We start from the raw sequence: 23,130 nt of genomic DNA, 5'->3' as shown, positions 1-23,130 counted from the left end.
CTGTCTCTCTCTTTTTTAATTCATTAGGCCTATGCATTGTTCATTTGTTTATCTGTTTATTTGTTCCTATATTTATTCATCCATCTCCTCTGATCTGACATATACTTTTGATATGCTCTGTACCATTTATCTTTGTTATCACTTGGATAAACTTGACTCTATTGTACTTCCATTGGTATACGTAACTAGGGAGCCATGACTGTATCCAGGGGTGAACCTACCTTTGTCGCCGCCTGAGGCGGATGACAGAAAGCCGCCCCCCCCCCGGGAGGAGGGGCGGAGCGAAGGGGGCGGGGCAGAGCGGCGTTAGAAGGCAGAGAGCAGGCAGGGTGAGGACCTGCTCTCTGCCTGAGTGTGAGGGGAGGCTGCTGGAGCAGCAGCAGTGATGACGGTGACGCTAAGCCAGTCCAGGTTGTCCTGGACTGGCTTAGGTAAGCAAAAATGCCGCCCTCCCCGGGGCCCTGGCATAGCACCGCCTGAAGTGGTTGCTTCAGGTCGCCTCATGGGAGGTGCGGCGCTGACTGTATCTTGTGTTTCATTTCATTAACTGTATTGTATTTATGAAAAATTTTCAATAAAAAATTATTGGTATAATGGGGTTCCTGTGTTTTCCATTTTTGCTTGCAGTACCTTTCTCTCCGCATGATTCGTGCGGATACTGCACGGAAAACACATGGACCCCATTATAGTCTATGAGGTCTGTGTGGTTTCTTTGCTAACCACTTTTTAATGCGTTTGGTATACCGTTCAGGGGCTTTCCAAGTGGACCTTTTGAACAGAATACTGAATATGTGAACCAGGCCTGAACGGCACTGAAATGACTGATGCAGACAATGATGCATTCACTACAATGTAAAAAAATATGAAGGAAACGTTCTTCCATCATGTTTACTTTTCAGACGGAAGAAAAAGTCCTCCTTGAATGTGCATGTGAACTTAGCCTTAGGAGATGCACCTTATTTGTATAATATATTATCCTTATTTCACTCCACATATGTTATATTATTGCAGTGTTTTTCTCTCCTGACTGTCTCAGACAGTTCATTACAGACAGCTTGGGAAGCAATTCTTATGTTTCACACGGTGTATTCAGTTCTGCCCTTGGGTGGTATGTTAATATATTACCAGTCTCTTGCAGTGATCACAAGCCTATCAAACACTATGCTATATTCCAATCATTGTCCTTGCACTGAACACTAAGACATTAGGCAACATGCACAAATAAAATAGTTTGCTTCAGATTTTCTGAATAAATATGTGTATGAAAATCTGTGTCCAGCTTTTAAAATTCACACCAAATTTTTAATTCTGAGTGGAAAAAAACAGCATTGTGTACATAAGATTAAAAAAAATCTCAATGTCTAAATGCTACATGAAAACTCATGCAGCATAAACTACCTGAAGTTGTATGGTTTTTGCCTGTGGCTGACCTATTGACATCTCTGCCATCTTCCCACAGTTTTTAATCTGCGTAGAAACATACCAATAATGGATTTGCTACAGTTTGGGCTGTGAGCTTTTTGTTTAGATCCTGCAACTATAAATCGCCATAGGTTAAATCATGGTGGCTATCCTGCAGCATTTTCAGCCACTTTGCCCACAGTCTTATTGTATATATCAGGGCTCTCCAGCTGCTGTGAAACTACAACTCCCAATAAGTTCCATTCACTTCCATGGGAGTTCCAAGAACAGCAGAGCAAGTATGCATGCTGGGAGTTGTAGTTTTACAACAGCTGGAGAGACGAAGGTTGCCTACCCCTGGTATTTAGCAATCTGACCATGTATACAAGCAATATTAGTCCATATAAAATGACTTCTAATAGAACATATGTGTTTTCTTCGCAGGTTATTGCCAATCATCACATGCAAGCGATCTCCTTTGCATCAGGAGGGGATGTGGTAAGCAGCCTTTCAAGTGTAACACCACTGAATTTCAAGGTAAAGGATATGAACCTAAACACTGACTGTTTCCTTTTCTTCACTAGGACACAACAGATTATGTGGCATATGTGGCCAAGGACCCTATTAACCAGAGAGGTACATATACAATATAGTGTTGATAGAAAAGTGTGGTCTGCCACTTTGTGACTATATTCAGTTGTACTATTTTTGTTAATACATATAATTTTTTTTACCCTCAAATATTAAAATCTATATTTTATGTCAACTATAATTTAGAATTTGCTCTGTCCTAATGATTTAGACTGACACTGCCATCATAGTGTTCAGTTGGGCCACCTCCTCTCCATTTGGAAATGATGAAAAATGCTTGCTTATTGAATTTGCAGTTTTTGTATACATATGCATTATCTGTATTATATCTTGATGTCCATACTGTAGACATCACAGGCATACAATAGACATTGGCATTTGTCTCTGCAGTAAGACCGTTTTTGGTTGGCTGATGTTTATTGCATGTTACATGCTCCAGTATGCTTTCTTTTCTAGGCTACACATACACATTAGATTTTCGGAGAGTCTTGAGGCTGTTCGATTAATGACAGGATGATATGTATGAACAATTCCAGCAATAATAATCCGATCAGGGTTAGTAAGTCTGTACAACTGTAATCATTAGCCAAAAGCAGCTGATCATACCTCTCTGAAAATATCAAGCATGGCCTATCTATTTTTGCCAGACTAAGGGGGTGTTCACACAATGTAACGCGGCGTTGATTCTGACACGTAAACTCGAGTCAGAATCAGCGCTGCAAAACAGAATCCCATTGACTTCAATGGGTTCCGTTTAGCGCACGTAACACATTGAAATCAATGGGAGGCTTTTTAACCCATTGATTTCAATGTGTTACGTGCGCTAAACGGAACCCATTGAAGTCAATGGGATTCTGTTTTGCAGCGCTGATTATTACATGAGTTTACGTGTCAGAATCAACGCCGCGTTACATTGTGTGAATGCCCCCTAAATTTTGCTGATACCTACATCTACATATCAGATAGTTGATCCTTCATTGGCCATAATGGCAAAATTACACGAAAATCTAATGTATATGGCCAGCTTTACACCTATATATTCAGCACCTGTTCCTCCCTGCCTGCAACTCCCTTCTACCAAAGCAGCTTGTATTATACTAACATGTTCTTCTATCTTGATGTTTTTCAATATCATTTATTTTAAGAAAAACCTTTGTAGGTGTGCCACCCTGAACACTGTTGCCTATGGCTCTGAAGATCAGATATAAATATGACAATAAGTGAACTTGTACTGTTAAATCCCACTTACATTACATACACCCGTGGTATCCATAATATAAGCAGGAGGTTGAATATAATTATGTACAAAAACGCTTCATTTTTCTAGTAGGTGAATATTAATTTGGGTTTTAGGTCCTCAAATATCCCATCAAATCTTCAGCCACATATATAATACACTGCTCAAAAAAATAAAGGGAACACTGCAATAATACATCCTAGATCTGAATGAATAAAATATTCTCATTGAACACTTTGTTCTGTATAAAGTTGAATGTGATGACAACAAAATCACACAAAAATCATCAATGGAAATCAAATTTGAAGTCACCTCCAAAATTAAAGTGGAAAAACACACTACAGGCTGTTCTAACCTTGATGTAATGTCCTAAAAGTATGTCAGAATGAGGCTCAGTAGTGTGTGTGGCCTTCACGTGCTTGTAGGAACTCCCTACAATGCCTGGACATGCTCCTGATGAGGTTGCGCATGGTCTTCTGAGGGATCTCCTCCCAGACTTGGACTAAAACATTTGCCAACTCCTGGACAGTCTGTGGTGCAATTTGACGTTAGTGGATGGAGCGAGACATGATGTCCCAGATGTGCTCAGTCGGATTCAGGTCTGGGGAATGGGCGGGTCATTCCATAGCTTCAGTGCCTTCATCTTGCAGGAACTGCTGACACACTCCAGCCACATGAGGTCTGGCATTGTCCTGCATTAGGAGGAACCCAGGGCCAACCGCACCAGCATATGGTCTCACAAGGGGTCTGAGGATCTCATCTCAGTACCTAATGGCAGTCAGGCTACCTCTGGCAAGCATATGGATGGCTGTGCAGCCCTCCAAAGAAATGCTACCCCACACCATTACTGACCCACTGCCAAACCTGTCATGCTGAAGGATGTTATAGGCAGCAGTTAGCTCTCCATGGTGTCTCCAGACTCTGTCACATGTGCTTAGTGTGAACCTGCTTTCATCTATGAAGAGCACAGGGTGCCAGTGGCGAAGTTGCCAGTTCTGGTGTTCTGTGGCAAATGCCAAGCGTCCTGCACGGTGTTGGGCTGTGAGCATAAGATCTGTGGACGTTGGGCCCTCATACCATCCTCATGGAGTCGGTTTCAAGCCGTTTATGCAGACACATGCACATTTGTGGCCTGCTGGAGGTCATTTTGCAGGGTTCTGGCAGTGCTCCTCCTGTTCTTCCTTGCACCAAGGCGGAGGTAGCGGTCCTGCTGCTGGGTTTTTGCCCTCCTACAGCCCCCTCCACGTCTCCTGGTGTACTGGCCTGTCTCCTGGTAGCGCTTCCAGCCTCTGGACACTACACTGACAGACACAGCAAACCTTCTTCCCACAGCTCGTATTGATGTGCCATCCCTGAGGAGACCATCTGCAAACTCGTCAGGAGCACGCCCAGGCGTTGTAGGGAGGTCATACAGGCACGTGGAGGCCACACACACTACTGAGCCTCATTTTGACACGTTTTATGGACATAACATCAAAGTTGGATCAGCCTGTAGTGTGTTTTTCCACTTTAACTTTGGTGGTGACTCCAAATCCAGGCCTCCATTGGTTAATAAATTTGATTTCCATTGATCATTTTTGTGTGATTTTGTTGTCATCACATTCAACTTTGTACAGAGCAAAGTATTCAATGAGAATATTTCATTCATTCAGATCTAGGATGTGTTATTTCAGTGTTTCCTTTATTTTTTTGAGCAGTGTAATAATGGCTGTAATTTGGATTAATACTAGAAGAATTAAATATATAGTATTTACAAAGATATAAAGCAATATTAATGTCAATTACATTGTAGACTACTGATTCTATATAGCATTGCAAATACTACAATATCTTACTAGAACTGTATACATAGAGAAAAACACAACAGCAAGAATGTCCCAAAGATGTAATTTCTAAAAATTTGTTGTGTCCCAGGGTTTGAAATAAAATACCAAATAAGGGCTCGTTCACATCTGCGTTCTGCTCTCCGTACTGCAGGTTTCCGTTTCCTGCATAAAACAGAGCAGGAGACGGAAACCTGCAGGAGTCTCTCTCACCCATTCATTTGAATGGGTGAGAAAGATGTCCAGCCGTGAGCGGCGGTGAGCGTTTTATGCTCTCCGCTGCGAAACCGGGTTTTTAATCCGGACAGAGAGTCGGACATGCAGTACTCTGTGTCCGGATTAAAAAATCCGGTTTCGCGGCGGAGAGCATAAAACGCTCACCGCCGCTCACTGCCGGACCCGGTCTGTGCTTTCCGTCTTCTGGCATGCAGAAGACGGAAACCATAGAATGGAGACCAGAACGCAGGTGTGAACCTAGCGTAAACCTCATTCCATTGTTGTATCCTAACTGCTGTCTTCCTCTTCTTTGCAGCCAAAATGGAAAGGGCTAGCAGCACATACTGTATGCATACGTATTGTCAGCACTGCGATTTAGTGTTAGTGACAAAACTGAAATACAGTATTGTCACTGTCCTTTATGCTAAGTATTGGTCAGAAAATATTTTGTTAATCCATCCCTGGCTTTGCGTTCCGCAACATGAGGCTTCAGGCTTAAGAAGTGTCCATTCTGTCTACAGCTGTACCACCAGTATTTAAGCTAAGACATAATGAATGAATCAGAAAGAGGAAATATGGGTTTGTCCTAGAATCAACAATTATCACCTATTCTGTGTCCAATCCCTGGTGGTTTTGATCATGAGAATGGGTATCCCATGAACATCATTAGAATGGAATGGCAGCTTTATGCTGCCACTCCTTTCAAAGTCTACAGGACTTATGGACATAGGCAAACACTGTGTGAAAGAGTGACTGCTGTTTCATTCACTGCATGTAAAGGGGTATTTCAGTCACACAAGTCCTTATACTCAGAATAGTAGAGAACTTGCTGATATGTTGGGGTCCAACCATTGTAACCACCACTGATCACGAGAACTAGACTGTTTTGCATTTGAGTTTGAATGGAGTAGCAGGTGAGAAATGCCACCACTCCATTCATTTCAATAGGAAACCGCTGGAGATGGCTGCAATCCAGTGCTTTGCTATGTCCAGCAGTTCCCTTCAAAATGAATAGGGCAGTGGTGTGCATTTTCGAATTGCATTTCCATTCACACTGAGGTGCACAACATCGTAGTTCTCGAAATTGGTAGGCATATCATTTTGCCTGATTTATTGATTTATAGATTCGGTTCACTGATCACAATGGAAGGATAAAATCACATACCAATAAGTCAACTCATTATCTTATCTATAATCCGTATGGATTACGAGGAAATTTACAATGTGATTTCATTTAAACTAAAAGGCAAAGAAATGAAACCAGAATTGGTATAAAATAAGCAAATATCAATGTAATATTGCAATAAATCCTACTGAACTCTAGGACCTGATTGTTGCTTTTAGCTGGTGATAAGTCTGAAAGGTATAGATTTGTAGGAATATTTTTTATTACAATGCAACTGCTCCATGTTTTCTTTGCAGCGGTTTTGATAAATTTTCCCCAATGTTCAAGTTCAGCAGCATATTATATTGTAATATGTAAGTGAAAGATCTGCTCGACTACAAGTAGGTCAAACAGGAAATTACTGCCAAAACAAGGGGCAAAAAAGATGGTGAATGATATTGGGAAATTAATTGTTTCTGCACATAAGGGTGGGTGGACAACATATAACCATCTTTCCATAAATTTCTTTTCTTGTTTCATACCTCAGACCTTCTGTTTATCTCATCTTGGTGTTAATATGTGTTTTTGTCTTTTGAACTACCCTCACTGTCCTACTTTATACCATCCCTGTCCTCCCATCTGTCCCCTTGTGTCCCCAAATCATCCGCAGCCTGTCACATTCTGGAGTGCTGTGATGGGTTGGCTCAAAGTGTGATCAGCACTGTAGGACAAGCCTTTGAGTTGAGGTTCAAACAGTTCCTGCACAGTCCCCCCAAAGTGGCAGCACCCCCAGACAGGTATGACAGAAATCAAGTTTAACCAAGTTTAATCCAAATTTTTCAGTCTTTAGCTCTAATTAATTTTCTATTTAAAGGTAAATTTTGTCGTAGAGTAGGTAAGCCTTTCTTTAGTTAGTCATCTGTTTATTATTCACAATATACCACTATTTGGGACCTTCATGACTCAAGTTATTTTTAACTTCTATCAGCAATTTTTATTTAATTTGTACCAATATATAATGCTTCAGTAATTGGTTGTATTGTCCCTTACAAAGTCACATGGAAATAGTACACATAGACCACATTGGCCATTGAATATCCAAGTATACAGCTTGTGTTTTAATAGTAACAAATCAACTTTTTTTTAAGTCTGTATAATACACATCCTTGAGGAAGACATATGGTCACTTTCATTTGTTTCATATGTCTCTATAGGGTAGTGGTTGGAAGCGAAGAGCTGGCATGGGCAGCCGAGGAAGATCAGAATTCTGAACACAACTATTACAATAGTATACCTGGCAAGGAGCCACCTCTTGGAGGAGTACAAGACTGCAGGGTCAGGGATCCAGGAGCAACAAACCTACCCACCTCACAGATAGCAAATAATGGGCAGTGGACACAGGTATTTAAGAGCCTATATATATATACTATAAACTATAAATATAGTTATATTAACATAACTATCCATTGTCAGCCAATATATACATACATAGTTATGCAAAGCTAGCCGTTGTTGGTAGGCAGGATAAAAATCACTGTCTAGGGGTGTACAAGTATCTACATTTCTGAACGTCTCACTCTTCATTTCATGCTTCTTCATAGGTGGGATCTCCAGCCAGACGAGCGCCAGTAACACACTCTGGATCACAGTGGGAATTGGAAGACCATGGTAAGATTATTATTGTTATTTTTGCCAATTCCTCTTCCAATCCATTCTAGAGGATTTTTCAAGGTATAACAATAGTTTCTTTCTTTCTTTCTTTCTTTCTTTCTTTCTTTCTTTCTTTCTTTCTTTCTTTCTTTCTTTCTTTCTTTCTTTCTTTCTCTACCTTTGCATTGCCATGCGCTGTTTTATTAGACAATAGAGATTCACTTATTATAGTGTTTGGTCACAAAACCAAGTGTAACCTTGAAGCATAAATTATGTACTTTGGTCAAAAAGGTTCCTATTAATTGTTATCAATGGTTTTCTGATCATTACTCTATATAAGTAATGGGTAAAATTGCCTGGATTGTGAACTGTAATCATTACTGCAATGGTCATCTTTGCACTAGGAATGTGAAACACCAATTTTCTGATTCATATAATTTACTTTATCAGGGTCAACAAATGACATATTCCACGGAAGCAATGGTCGCACTTTAGGACTAAGAGACTATGAGGAGCACATGTATGTCAATACACAAACCATTGATGGGCTAAATACAGAAAAAGAACCCTATATGATTCCAGAGGACAGTCCAAAGAAGGATATATTTGATATGAGTAAGTGGGTGTATGTTCTTTTATCAATCTATCTAGATCTCTCCAGGAATGTGAAAGAACATGCTTTCTGTCTTTGGGACTCACATCTATCTATCTAGGTTCCACATATTTACCTTATACTATTATCACATGGCGTTTTATAGCAAATCCCATCCACACATTGCACAAAAATACGCACTGCAGAAATGCTGTGATTTCCAAAACTGTTGCATTTTTGGAAATCATAGAATGTCAATTATTCCTATGGAAACAACGGGGGTTTCCCTGTAAATATAATTCAAGTAGAAAGTAAGCAGAGGAAAACTCTGTAGACTTTCTGTGAAAAGGGCTATGGGAAAACTGAAAAAAATGCATTTCTGCCACGTTTTTTTTTTCCCGCAGCGCTCTTTCACTACGGCCTACTACGTGGGGCCTTAGCCTTACTTTGGATTTTAGAAACCATGCTGTGTTAGAGTATTCTGGAGACACATTGACAAACCTATTACAAGATTAATGGGGTTAATCCATTACCAAATTGATCAGAACCCAATCCTGTCTTTCAAACAACTTAGGAATATACTGTAGTATATTGTGTAGTATACTGTATATTGTGTATAATTTGCAACAATGATCTGGTATAGAATTAAAATTTATGAAATCTTTATTCTAAATTTCATAAAAGTCAGCCAGTGGAATTTAGGAAAGGAGTTGTCCATTTGAAAAGACATGTCTGAGATATGTGGACCAATACACACCAGAATACCTCCAATACACCAGAAGAGAGATAGAGTGTACACATTTTCTATGAGAAAACAAAAGGTTGCAGCTCACTAGAACAAAAGCTAATTTATATATAACTTAATGAGACCATATCTTTTAAACAGGTGGACTGAATTAAAAATATATTGTTCAGACATTGTGATCCCCTACATTTCAGCTATTTCATGGGCCAGGTTGCTTAGGTTAGGGCCACTTCAACCACAGCTGGCCCTATATGGGCACCCAAATTGAAGCAGAAAGTCCACTTAGGGGGCTTTAGTTTTTTTGGCTAAAACTATTGATCTATTCAAAAGATAGATCATCAATATCAGATTGGTGAGGGTCTAACACCTGACACTCCACCAGATTATTGCAAATCAGCTCCAATTCAAGTAATCTTTGGATAGGTCATCAATATTTTTAGCCCAGGAAACCCCTTTAGGCTGAAGCCCCCTGTTGCAAAAAATGCAGCATTTTACAATACCTGCTAAGTGGATGGGATTCTAGCTAATCCCTTCCACATATTGTAGAAAAATACCTGCACCGAACATTTTTTAAAAACTAGTGTTTTCCATATAGGTATAAAAGGGGCAGAAAGTCCACAAAGGGAAACTCTGCGAAAATGTAATGAAAAACCATGGGTAAAAACCTGTGATGTATTAATGCTGTATATTTTCAAGAATTTTTTTTTTACTGTGTTGCTCTATGGCCCCTTGTTGATTTTTTGTTGCAGATTTTGTTGCAGTTTTTTGAGCCAAAACCAGGAGTGGATTGTTTAGCCTTGGCTTTGCTCAAGAAAAAAAACAACAAAATCTGCAACAAAAAAAATTTCTTTTCCACAAACCCTTAGCCTTGAAGTCCTTGAGTGGTTATTTAATGATAAGCTACACAAAATGTAATCTATTTCTTCTTTAAATTAATGTTTCAGCTTTCTGCTTTCCAAAATTGACATTAGGATATGGTTTCCATTAAAAGACTTTTCATCACCTCATTCCCATGCATTCCAGGTCTTAGCATCTGTTAATAGGCACCACTCCACCAATTCCATTACAGATGGAATCTTTGCTCCAGCACCCACCGTTTCCAAGTAACAAGTGCAGTTAGTTTTGGTTGTGTATTATTATTTACTAGCAGAATACCCGCGGCTTCGCTTGCGGAAAATATGTTAAATTGTTGGTTATGCTAAAGTAAAATTTTCAGTGTCACAGTGAAATTGACATTTTCAGTGCTACAGTAAATCTTTTTTTCCACTTTAAACATTGATGTGAACAACTTTTTTTTCATTTCAACATTTTAATTGATTTTAAATAATCAATACATATTATGTATAGTATAAACTATTACAACTATTTTTTAACTATTTTTTTATCAAAAATTAAAATTTATGCACCTTACACAAACATATAAAATATTTACACCAGGGGTGTAACTACTGGGGTAGCAGCTGCCACAGGGGCCGGGACTGTAATGGGCCCGGCGACAGCCACTACCGCTGCATTTTTTTTTTTTTAATAGGCCGTTACAGTCTGGAGTTACTCTAGACGGTAACAGGCCCTATTTACTTACTTATCCTTGCAGCAGTCGGGATCGGTAAGTGACACTGTGGGCCCCACAAACACTATTATTATACTCGAGGGTCTGAAAAGACCCCCGAATATAATGACCAGACTCCCAGGAGAAGTAAGGGAACATAAAAGACTGTGTTACTTATCTCTCCAGGCAGGCTTCGGGCCTACTTGTATGACGTCCCTGACTTCACATGACCGGGGTCTGCGTCCTTTGCGTTGCAACGCAGGCCCCCAGGTCATGTGACATCCTGGACGTTATTGAAGATGGCAACCATCAGCGGGAAGTACAGCAAAGCCAGGTATAGGTAAGTAACAGTGTTTTTTTATGTTTGTATCCCTCCTGGGTCTCCGATTATTAAACTCTGGGGTCTGAAAAGTCCCCAGAGTATAATAATTGTTCATAGGTGTCCACAGTGGGGCATAATGCTGGGTGAAGGGTCCACAATGAGGTATAATGCTGTGTGCAGGGGCCACTATGGAGGTAATACTTTGTGCAGGGCCACTATGGAGTATAATACTGTGTGCAGGGGCCACTATGGGGTATAATACTGTGTGCAGGGGCCACTATTGGGTATAATACTGTGTGCAGGGGCCACTATGGGGTATAATACTGTGTGCAGGGGTCACTATGGGGTATAATAGTGTGCGCAGGAATGCAGGCGGGCAGGTCGGTCGGGGTCTTCAGCGTCGGGGGGGGGGGGGCATGTCAAAAGTTTGCCACGGGGCCCCATCATTCCTAGTTATGCCACTGATTTACACCCAATTAACAACATAATGCAACCCTTCCCCCCTCCCTCCAGTGTAATCTATAAGTAGTTCATGGACAAAAGAGTAAAATTGGTTTCCAGTTACACAACTGTCTATTGTAGGGCTTCAGTGATGAAAGCTCCCTGTATAGTAAGCAATAATGGCTATCTTATTATCAGACAGTTTTCGCCTGACCAATATTGCTGCTCAGTAAGGCTGCTTGCACATGACAGTAACACTACAGTCTCCGGGCTGTGGATTCTACATCTCCACAGACTTCTATGGAGCCTGCAAAATTCACAGCTTTCTGAACAAAGAAGTCTATGGAACCGCCAAGTCCATGGCCTGGAGGCCCGTGAAAAATACTGCAGTGTGCAAGCAGCCACTAAGGATACCAGACATGTTTTAATAGTGCATGCGTGCGTGTAGATGTGTGTGATCCATGTGTATGTGTGCGTGTGTGCATGCACGTGTGTGGTCCGTGTATATTTATGCATGTATGTGCGCATGTGATCCATGTGTTTCTGCGTGCACAGAGCAAGTTTCCATGCATGCGGTAGTTGTGTGTGAGTATGCATGTGCTCTGTTCGTCCGTGTGTAGTGTGCATCCATCTGAGTGTCTTTGCGTGTGTGTGTGTGGTCCGTGCGTGTGTGATCTTTATGTCTGTGTGTGGTATGTGGGTGGTGTTGTGGTATTTGTAGGGTGGTGTTTGTGTTATGTGTGTCTAGAGCGCTGTGGTGTTTGTGTTGTGGCATTTGTGTGGTGTTGTGCTTGTGGGTTGGTGTATGTGTGATGTTTATATGGTATTTGTGTGTTGTGTGTGGTGGTGCGGCCCTTTAGCAGCGACTCTTTGGCACCATCGCTGTAATCCGTCCCTATCAGTCACAACTGCTGTTTTTTCCTCAGCGCTTTCACATTTCCCCATTATATGTATAGGGCCTAAATTTAGGGACCCCAATCTCATGACGGGGGACGCTAGCGAGATGTAACATGCACAGTATTCTGCTCCTGTGGGCGGAGAGGGGACGTGCCAAATTTCACCCAAATCGGGCGAGAACAGTGGATTTGTATAGAGCAGACTACTACACAATTTGAGTTTTATATATATAGATTTGTTGCTATTTAAGGGGAGTTTGATTCAGAGCTCCAGTCAGATGTAGCCAATGTCAGAGCTCAGAATCACACTCCCTGCCTGCTCCTGTCTGACACTGCGCCCTGATAGTACAAAGCCTAACTAGTGTAATGGACACCAAACCTAACACATTGATTACTCAGGAAAGGTGGGGGCTCAAGAAAAATTCTGTGCTGGAAACAAATGTTCTGGAATCAGTGGAGCAGAGCATATGCATTGGTGTAAAGAGATGGACTTGCTGGGAAAATTGAAAGGTCCTCTTTAAAGGGGCTCTATCAGCAAAATCATGCTGATAGAGCCCCACATATGCGTGAATAGCCTTTAAAAAGGTTATTCAGGCACCGTAAATGTTATATTAAACTACCCCCCCCCCCCCCCCCCCGTTTTAAAATAATAACCTAAAAAAGAATGTGCTCTACTTACGGATCGTGCACGCTGGGCGGGCATTCAGGGTGTGTCTTCATCTTCCTCCACGCCTCTTCTTCCTCCGATGTCCTCCGGTCCCGTCTTCCTCCAGCGCTCGTGAACGGACTTTTTTTTTATAGCAAAGTCTGTTCGCGAGCGCTGGAGGAAGATGGGACCGGAGGACATCGGAGGAAGAAGAGGCGTGGAGGAAGATGAAGACACACCCTGAATGCCCGCCCAGCGTGCACGTTCGGTAAGTAGAACACATTCTTTTTTAGGGTATTATTTTAAAACAGGGGGGGGGTAGTTTAATATAACATTTACGGTGCCTGAATAACCTTTTTAAAGGCTATGCACGCATATGTGGGGCTCTAGCAGCATGATTTTGCTGATAGAGCCCCTTTAAAGTTCCAATATACATTTTCGGTGAATTCTATTAATTCATCACCTAACTTTCATGAAAATCTGCTTTACTTACATGAAGTTATTGCCTGCCATGTACACTGTCTACCAATAAGTATTTGGACACCTGTGGTAGAATAGAAAAACATTTATTCATATTCAATGGCTGGTAGAACCCAGCAGATGCTTCCTTACGGATGGGATTGATCGACACAATACTCTCGGATGACTGTTGAAACTCCTGGTGTATGTGAGCCTTCGGTTGGGTGCAATTTCTCTGGCCAGTACTCATCAGTCTCTATTTCCCAGTTTCGGGGGTCTACCGACTCGGGGCACATTCCGACAATCACCGTTCACTTTCCACTTCGTAATCACATAGGCCACTGTCGATTTTGAATAATTCAGTTCGCTTGCTATGTCCCTTAAGGATCGACCATTTCTGTGGTACCCCACAATTACCCCTTTCTCGAAATCGGACAACTCTACACTTTGTGGCATCTTGCATGCGACTAATGCCAATGGTGTTTCCTATTTAATAGCGGAAGGCGTGACGTACATCACGACCGCAGATATCTTCATTTTCATGGGTGTCCAAATACGTATTAATAGACAGTGTCCAACAAGATACAGTGGACCAGCATGTTTTTTCTTTTTATAAGCTTTCCAGCTCATATTAGTCTTGGCAATCCCCTGCCTGTCCTGTATTAGTACACTGCTGTGATCACACCCTTATCCTACAGCAGAGACTGCCTGCTAGAATCAATGTGGAGGTTGGCGTATTCACAGTACTTTATTAAAGTGAACCTGTCATTATAAAAATGTGGTCCAATTTACAGGCAGCATATTATAGCACATGGAGATTGATATATAGATTTGTGGGAAAAGATTCAGTATAACATGTCATTTATTTCTACCTATGTGTTTTCTATGCTTAGAAACACTCATCTAGTTATGGCGGAGGTCCAATCAGTGACAGCTATCTCTGTATGCACAGTCATATGTGAATAGCTGTCAGTCACTGATAGGACTGCTCCCATGACAATATGTCTGTTTCTAAGGGTACAAGGAGCAAAGATTTCAATGAATAAAATTAACCCTTTACAGCTGTACGTCAGAAGATGGTTTCCTCACCCTTGTTACATTGTGTGAGGAGAGACAGATTATTTCTGCTGATGCCACCGATGCATAATATACTGAAATCAGCATGTCTTTCTTTACAGTGAATTTTGTTTAAAGGGAACAAGTCATATGAAAATGCAGTCTAATTCACCTGCAGCATGTTATAGAGCAGAAGGTGCAGAGCAGATTGATGTATTGTTTTCTGGTAGCAGAGTTGGTTTAACTTGTATTTATAGCTCTGCTCTTTCTATACCGAGAAGTCAAGGAGGCGGATCCTATCAGTGATTGACAGCCTCCTCTCTATGCATAATTAACAGGGGTGGACTATAATATGTGTTAAATGTGTGATTGCCCGAAGCTAGAGGCTACAAGAGGTTCCAACAGCAAGCAACTGCCCATTTGCCCCATTATAATCCAATCCTATAATCAACTGCATCAACATCCGCTGATACAGTTGATTACTATTATGGGGCATGAGAGTCTATTGGAGGTGACTAATCACCTGGTGGTTTAGTTCTCTGGGGTCCCTTCAGAGTATAATAAGTGGAGGCTCAGGGGAGTAAACATAGCAAACACCTCACCTCCTCTGATTTCCAGCATGGAGCCCTGAATTACATCAGGATCAATTACAGGACTCAGCGGACACAGGGGTCATGCTGGTGTAATGATGCTCGCTTCTGTGTGTGATAACGCATGACCAACATGTCTGCTGAAACCAGTGGTGAACCGAGCCTCTCTGCTGCCTGAGGCGGACGAGCAAAAGACAAGGGGGGGGGTGTTCATCTTTTGATCGTCTGCCTCAGGCAACGGGGGGGGGTCGGGGGTGCTAGCAATAACAATAAATAGCAATAACAATAAATGCAATGCAGTAATATTTTGCGCAGTAATACTCACAGGAGACGTCTTCCCACATTTCCCGTCTCGTCCCTTTGGACTGCCATGACCACTTCTTCCAGCTGTGACTTGTCTCTGTATAGTTTGCAGCATAAACATCTTTGACTGGTCACTTCTTCACGCACTCAACCCCTTTATATATTATGTCCCACAGCAGCTCCTGCAGCCTATATTATGCCCCACAGTGACACAATAGATTGTGGGGTATAATAGAGGTTGCAGAGGGGCCGCTGTGGGGCATAATAGAGGTTACAGGGGCCACAGTGGACCCTTCAAGCTCTAATATGCTCCACAGTTGCCCACCCAACTATTTTGCCCCACAGCTGCAAACCCATGAACTATTATTATACTCAGGGGTCTTTTCAGACCCTTGAATATAATAATAGGAGACCTTTGGTGGTGAGGGAACATAACACTGTTACTCACCTCTCCGGGATCCAATGTTAATCCTATCAGGCTTTGGGCCTGTATGATAATCTCCAAGACGTCACGTGGTCTGGTATATTACCATATAGGCCCAAAGCCTGTGCTAGCAGCAGCGCTGCACCTCCCATGAGGCGACCTGAAGCGACCGCTTCAGGCAGCGCTATGCCAGGGCCTCGGGAGGGCGGCATTTTTGCTGACCTAAGCCAGTCCAGGACAAGCTGTCCTGGACTGGCTTAGCGTCACCGTGTCTGAAGCCCGACATGGGAAGCGAGCGGTGTATTGGGGTGGCCCTGCTGGACGCTGCACTGCTCCAGTGGCCGCCCCTCACACGCAGGCAGAGAGCAGGTCCTCTCCCTGCTTGCGAACGCCGCTCGCCATGCCCCCTTTCTGTCCAACCCCGCCCCTTTCTTGCGACCCCGCCCCTCAGCTCCGCCCCTCTTCCAGGGGGGCTTTCTGACGCCGCTTCAGGCGGCAGAAAGCCCAGGTTCACCCCTGGCTAGCAGTACCATACAGGCCCAAAGCCTGTACTAGCAGTAACAGGCTATTACTACTAGCACAGGCTTTGAGCCTATATGGTAATATTCCAGTCCCCAAAGTCTGAGGGATTGGAATTGGCGATCCACCTCCACTGAGCAGGCGTGGCAGCTGATCCCACGCCTACGCAGTACATGTGGATTATTGGCTGCAGAGCACAGGGCAGCGACGGGACTATTGTGGGTGCCGGCAGAATCAGAAAAGAGGGAAGAGCCGTCCCTCAGAAGGAAGTCTGAAAGGAAGAGAGTTAAGTATAATGGGGTAGAAATAGTAGTGACGTTCAGTTTCCGAAAACGGAGAAATGAATCATCATTCGGATAACCAGAAAATGTGTAAATATGGGTAAATATATATTTTTGAAAATTATGTACCGTAATTTGGAAAGCAGGCAGGGGGTGGCTGTTTAGATTAATGTAGGAATTAATTTTTATCTTTGACAATTCCTTTAAGGTTATTTGTTAGAACACACATTAACTCATTCATTCACTCTTCCGTCCATTCATCCAATCTTTCGTTCATGCATTTTAGTCTCAGGTGTCATAACCTGCTTACACTAGTGTTCAGGTTTATGTTTTTCAGGCTGAAAAATAGAAAATTCTATCAGCTTAAAAAGTGGTTCCTGTTGGACCCCATGGCTATAATGGGTTCTGCTGGGTTTCCGTCCGAAATTGGCAGGAATAAAAGTCCAGCTTGCACACTGCAAATTTTAAATGGAATTGGGGACGGAATCCCGGAACTTTAGTGTGAACCTAGCGTTACTTATCATTACTCATTTTTTATGAAGTTTTGTCAAAGTTATGTTTTAGTGTAAAAATATGCTCAGTGTAGCTGTGTTTGTTTGTTTTTTAAGCTCAGTATAGTTATGCATTAGCTTTGTAAGAAAACACTATGCAGCAGAGAAGATATTATTTTAATAAACCTTCATTCATTTACCAGGACCATTTGAAGATGCTTTAAAACTTCATGAATCTGGTCTATCAGGGTCTCAAAAACTGGAAGATCAGTGGCCAAGTCCTCCAACTAGAAGAGCACCAGTTGCTCCTACAGAAGAACAACTCAAAGGAGAACCATGGTACCAGGGTAAAATGAGCAGAAGGGAAGCAGAGAAGCTTTTACAAAGAGATGGTGACTTCTTGGTGAGAGACAGTATCACTAACCCAGGCCAGTATGTTCTGACGGGTATGCACAGAGGACAACCCAAACATCTCCTGTTGGTAGATCCAGAAGGAGTGGTAAGCAAGGTTCTATCTGCCTTTGAGGCCCCCTATTGCTCTATGGCCTGGGTGGGGTTGCTACTTCTGAATCCTCTATAACTATACCCATCTGTGTTAAAATCCAGGGGTGTACACAAGGGGGGCAGTTGCATGGTTGCTTCTGCTGAAGTCTGGCCAAAATTGAGATGCAAAGCACTGTGGTATATAAAGAACCATGGCCCTTGCTGATTTCACCAGACGTTCTTTCCTGTGTTGGGGCTCCTATACTCCCACATTCCCTTTGGCTACAGATAATACTGTTTATTTTTGGCTACTGTGAGACCATGGCTATTTTTCTGGGGACTATACAGTATATGCACTGACAGGTATACAGTATATGCACCATGGTTACTGTTATGCATATGTATCCTTTCAAATGACCTATATACTGTATATGTACTATTGTAAATTTTATACTGGTGATAAAACCATTTAGGCATATAACAAAAATCTTTGATATATTTGATATATCTATTCCAGTTTTTGAGTGTGTGACATTTTGTCTGCACTTTTGGTGTGGATATAAATATTTTCCACTTATCATAACCCTGGCCTCTTTCTCGGGATTATATATACAATACCATATATGGAGATTAATTGTACGTACATTTATTGGGCTTAAAGGGGTTTTCCCTTCTCAGTGTTTCAGCAGCCTGCCTGCAGTCTCTTCTTCTCACTTCCGGTATTTCTCCCCTCCTAGCTTGCTGAACGACACTATGAGGTATCACAATACTTATACAGATCAGATAATATACACATGCTTGTAGAGAAGGGACTCAGTGTTATCTGTGTGTTTACGTAGAAATAAGACTTGCTTAATCAGCAAACTGCAATTAGCTGAACTGATTGTCCTGCTGACACTGAGTAAGTGATGTCACTTGTCCTATCTCACAGGTCTGTGGTTATAGCAACGTATAAACAATGAAAAGAATAAGTTTAAACAGCAGGCAAACAAAGCAATATATTTAGGAAAAGTCTTCAATTTACATAAGCTATATAGATATGATCTTTGAGATGGGACAACCCCTTTAAGGAGATTATGTATATGTACTAATTAGTCAATTTATGGGAATCATTTATACTCCCTGTGATATTTATTTGGTATTTGTATATATATATTCCCACTTCATTCTTGTGCTCGACACACGCTGTCTATCCTGCTCTTCGTATACAGTATGTCCCAGATATATATTATGATACTATCTACAGACATAATTGTAACTTGTATTAGACTTTTTGTGACATTGTTGTAATGAGTTGGAATACCTCATAGTTGTTTCTTGTGGTACTGTCTCTTTGTTTCTGGCAGTTACCGTATATGCTGCCCTGCTATTTACCCATTTTATGGTATATGTAAAATAAATTCAGCTTTCTAGCGGTATACAATACAGCTCTTCGATGAGGATGTAAAAGGTCCTCTTTAAATATAATTTAAAATAGTTGAGAATAGTTCTTCAAAGAGTTACCCCTTGCATAATATTATATCCTGATCATGTTCGTGCTTAGCAGCCTTCTCAAGTGCAGCACTGCTAATACATGAGCTATGAAATGTCTTCTTCTGTTTTCCTTCAGGTCAGAACAAAAGACGTGCTGTTTGAGAGCATAAGTCATCTAATCTCCTATCATCTACATAACCAACAACCAATTGTGGCAGCAGAGAGTGAATTGCACCTGCGACAGGTGATAGCACGAAGAGTAACATCTTAGGTAAGACGATAGCCAAGTCCTAAAATGTGAAGCAGTCATTATGGTAAAACAGGACATAAAGCATATGAGCCTAAGCTGTAAATTATATTTAAAGATATATGGATAACAGGATGGACAGAAGAATGTGCTAAAAGCAAACAATGACTGTGTACAGTTTTATATTTTGCTATAGATTTTGTCACACAGTCCATTGTGGAAAAGCAGCTTTTTTTGTTGCAGATTTTGCTGCATTTTTATGAGCCAAAGCCAGCAATGGGTTGAGCAGATGGAAGAAAAATAACAGCTTCCTAAGGCCCGGGCCCCATATAGCGTAAACCCTGCAATTTTGCTGGAGCAGAAATATTTCCCATTCTTTCTCTAGTCACTACTAAGGTTGGCTCATAAAAATGCAGGAAAATCTGAAACAGAAAATGCAGAGTTTCTGCAACGTGAGGCCTTGGCCTTAGGGTAAGTTCACACTGGGTTTTTTGATCTGGAACTTGAGGTGGAGGCTGCCTCAGGTTCTGGACCAAAATATGGGTAGCTGCGATTGGATGCTGGTGCAGTACACTGGCATTCATCAGGCATTCCGCTCCTGATTAGGCCCAAATGAATGGGCCTAGTCAGGAGGGAGTGTCTTCAGGCAGATGTCACGAGGTGAATCCGCCTGAAAGAATGAGCATGTCGATCTTTTTTCCGGGAGCCGGAATAAACGGCTCCTGGAAAAAAGAACTGACCGACTCCCATTGATTTCAATGGGAGCCGTCTTTTTGGTCAGGATTTAGAGGTGGACCAAAATACCCCGTGTGAACTTAACCTTAGACTCCCCCTCATACTATGTCTCCTTCACATTTTTTAAAAGTCTTAAAAAAACAGCAGTTTTGCTTAGCCTCTTTTAGGCTAAGGCCCCACATAGTGGGCCTCAGCAAAAGATGCACTGTGGAAAAAAAACGCAGCGGAATCGCATCACGGTTCCACCATGGTTTTTCCAGCAACGATTTTTCACTGTGGCTCACTACGTGGGCAGCATTTTTCACCTATTATACCTATATGTTAAACGCCAGAGTTTCCATAGGTATAACCAACATGCCATGAGCGTTTTTGAAATTGTAACTTTTCCACTTCAGATTTTTTTCTGAAATGTGTGGATGGGATTAGCTAGAATTCCATTTATTTTGCAGGTAATGTAAAATGCTGTGTTTTCACAACCTGGGGCCCTGGCTTAAGGCTGCTTTCAAGCTGCTTTATAGGGCCCCTTCACACGGAGTAAACGCGCGTGTATTTTGGCAAAATACACGTGTAAAAATAAGACTCCCATTGACTTCAATGACATTTTACACGTGTATTTTGACGTGTTTTTTTTTACACGTGTAAAATAATGTCATTGAAGTCAATGGGAGTCTTATTTTTACACTTGTATTTTGCCAAAATACACGCGCGTTTACTCCGTGTGAACGGGCCCTTAAGGATTTTTCTGTGTGAGTGCTGTCTGTGATAAAAAGAACAGCACAAAAATTCATTATAGGATATGGATTCATTCCCACACCATAGACCGAGAGACGCAGAGAATTTTATTTATTTATTTTTAATGAATTAGAAAAGTTTACTGATTCTGTCTGACTATGACTCTCCAAGTCATTTTTGAAGGAGTCAGAGTCAGGCTTTGGTCTACTGACTCCATAGCCCTGAGCAAAGGGACAACACACGGATCATGTGTATGTTTCCTCTGTTTTTCACATATTCATTGTTGGGTTGATTGTGAAAAAATAAAAAAGTATTTTTTATTTTATTTTATTTGCATCCCTCAAATTGCTTATGGATGAAAAACAGAAATACACTAGACAGAAGGTAATTTCTTAGTTTCTTTCATGCAAAAGAAAAACCTTAAAAAAAACCCTGCTAAATGTAGGCCAGAACAGAAGCCAGTGGTAGTGTGAAACTACTCTTATGATCTTCACAGATAAAAGACCCATTTTACCACCAAAAATTCACAATAGCAAACTATAAGGACAAATAAAGAGATTTGTTGCTGTTGTATTTCGCTCACAGTGGGCACCACTGTAGATGTGTAGTGGTAAGACTGTATGACACAAAGAGTGTGCTTAGTAGTGGGATACCTGAATACCAGGCAGTCTAATAGGGCCTTTAGTATATGGCGATTTCTAGTGATACATATTACTTATGTCAGTTTTTGCATAAACTTCTTGCATAAGATTTAACCATTTATGTACTGTATATCATTCAGGCTCACCCTTTGCTTGAGGATGAACATTTATCAAGATGAGAACACAGGGGAACTGCCCCTGAAACAGGTCACAAAGGTGAAAACCACCATACGAAACATGTGACCCAATGAGTGCTCTTCTGCCAGAGACTACATCTTGCATCTATGTATAGCTGTACTATTGTACTTTTCAACACCAGAGGGAGTAACTGAGCCCATTGAGCTCGAAGAAGAGGATCACTTAAACAATAACAGTAACGCAAAACCATTGCAAGTTGATAATTGAAAATGTCCAGAATCTGGGGCAAGTACAGGTGGACACAATGTATGCCCATTGAGGAGCAGCACTGCTAACTATATATACACATATGCATTTAAAAACCTGAGCTATTGTAACATCAAGCCAGCGTATTTCTATCAGTCTGTGCACCTTCCTGCTGCAAAACCTTGCATCCTAACTGATATATTTAGGACATGCTATGGAGCATGATATATGTTCGGAATAATGTCACACTTTTGGTGATCATGTGATGTACATGCATACGTTCCTTACATCAGATGACCATAAAGGGAATAGCCTGTAGATGTTAGTACATAAAATGTTTCAAACCCTCTAAGCTGGTGCGCTGGACATGAGATCATCTAATAATTATCAGTCCGTCAGAGGCATGAAGCCGGTCTGCAAGGATATGGATGTTACTTTATACAGGTAAGGTCAGAAAGCATGATTTCACAGGTGTCAGACTGCTAATGGTCATTGTCTTGGAACACTATACTTCAAGAACGACCAAACTTGCTTAACTAGCTGCACTCCATTATCTAGATGAATACAGATTCCCTATGGGCTTGTTCATGTAATGGTAATCGTACATGCTTACCAACCTTTGTGGGCCCATTTAAGTCTCACGTCGAGGACCCCTCCAAACCACATTACAGTGCCCACTTTTAGGTGGGGGTTTGCATAAGCCATGCCCTGTTTGATGTCAAGACAGGATGAGATTGCTCAGGATTGTTATTAAACATAACCTGGCAAATTCTGGACCAACGGAAAGTTTGATTATTGAGGTACTAAGATCAAGGAGGAGTTATAATGGTATTCACAGCAGGTGGTGCAGAGACTGCAAGATTTACTTTGGCTACTGAGGACTTGAGTGCTATGCTAATGATGAAAGATGTGCCGCCTAACATTGTTACTGGGTAATATGACAATCAGCACCTATGGAAATGTCTTCTAAGGATGGTGCATTGCTAGTTATTCTTCTCAAAGGCTTGTATTCGCCCATTCACTGTGGATGGATTTGGTAGTAATTGAACTGGGGTATCTACAGACCAATGGAGAGACACTTCAGAGAAAGTGTCTAAC

The 23,130-nt window shown here is 41.5% G+C and overlaps 1 protein-coding gene across 3 annotated transcripts in view; it reads left to right on the top strand.

The window, feature by feature from the left end:
- SHC2 (SHC adaptor protein 2) overlaps nt 1–22,332 on the top strand; it is a 40,102-nt gene extending 17,770 nt beyond the window's left edge. For all 3 annotated transcript variants that reach the window (XM_075281271.1, XM_075281291.1, XM_075281281.1), the window contains 9 exons: nt 1,846–1,899; nt 1,986–2,037; nt 7,044–7,170; nt 7,588–7,774; nt 7,975–8,041; nt 8,474–8,638; nt 17,541–17,836; nt 19,430–19,564; nt 21,789–22,332. In XM_075281271.1, coding sequence (XP_075137372.1) covers nt 1,846–1,899; nt 1,986–2,037; nt 7,044–7,170; nt 7,588–7,774; nt 7,975–8,041; nt 8,474–8,638; nt 17,541–17,836; nt 19,430–19,564 — 1,083 coding nt within the window. In that variant the 3' untranslated portion in view covers nt 21,789–22,332. The remainder of the gene's footprint in view (nt 1–1,845; nt 1,900–1,985; nt 2,038–7,043; nt 7,171–7,587; nt 7,775–7,974; nt 8,042–8,473; nt 8,639–17,540; nt 17,837–19,429; nt 19,565–21,788) is intronic.
- Nucleotides 22,333–23,130: the final 798 nt, after the last annotated feature.

The sequence above is a fragment of the Leptodactylus fuscus genome, chromosome 1, assembly GCF_031893055.1.
Source record: "Leptodactylus fuscus isolate aLepFus1 chromosome 1, aLepFus1.hap2, whole genome shotgun sequence".
In the NCBI taxonomy this organism is placed as follows: Eukaryota; Metazoa; Chordata; class Amphibia; order Anura; family Leptodactylidae; genus Leptodactylus; species Leptodactylus fuscus.
Note: the sequence above shows the minus strand (reverse complement) of the source record. Positions and strands in the feature narration are given on the sequence as shown.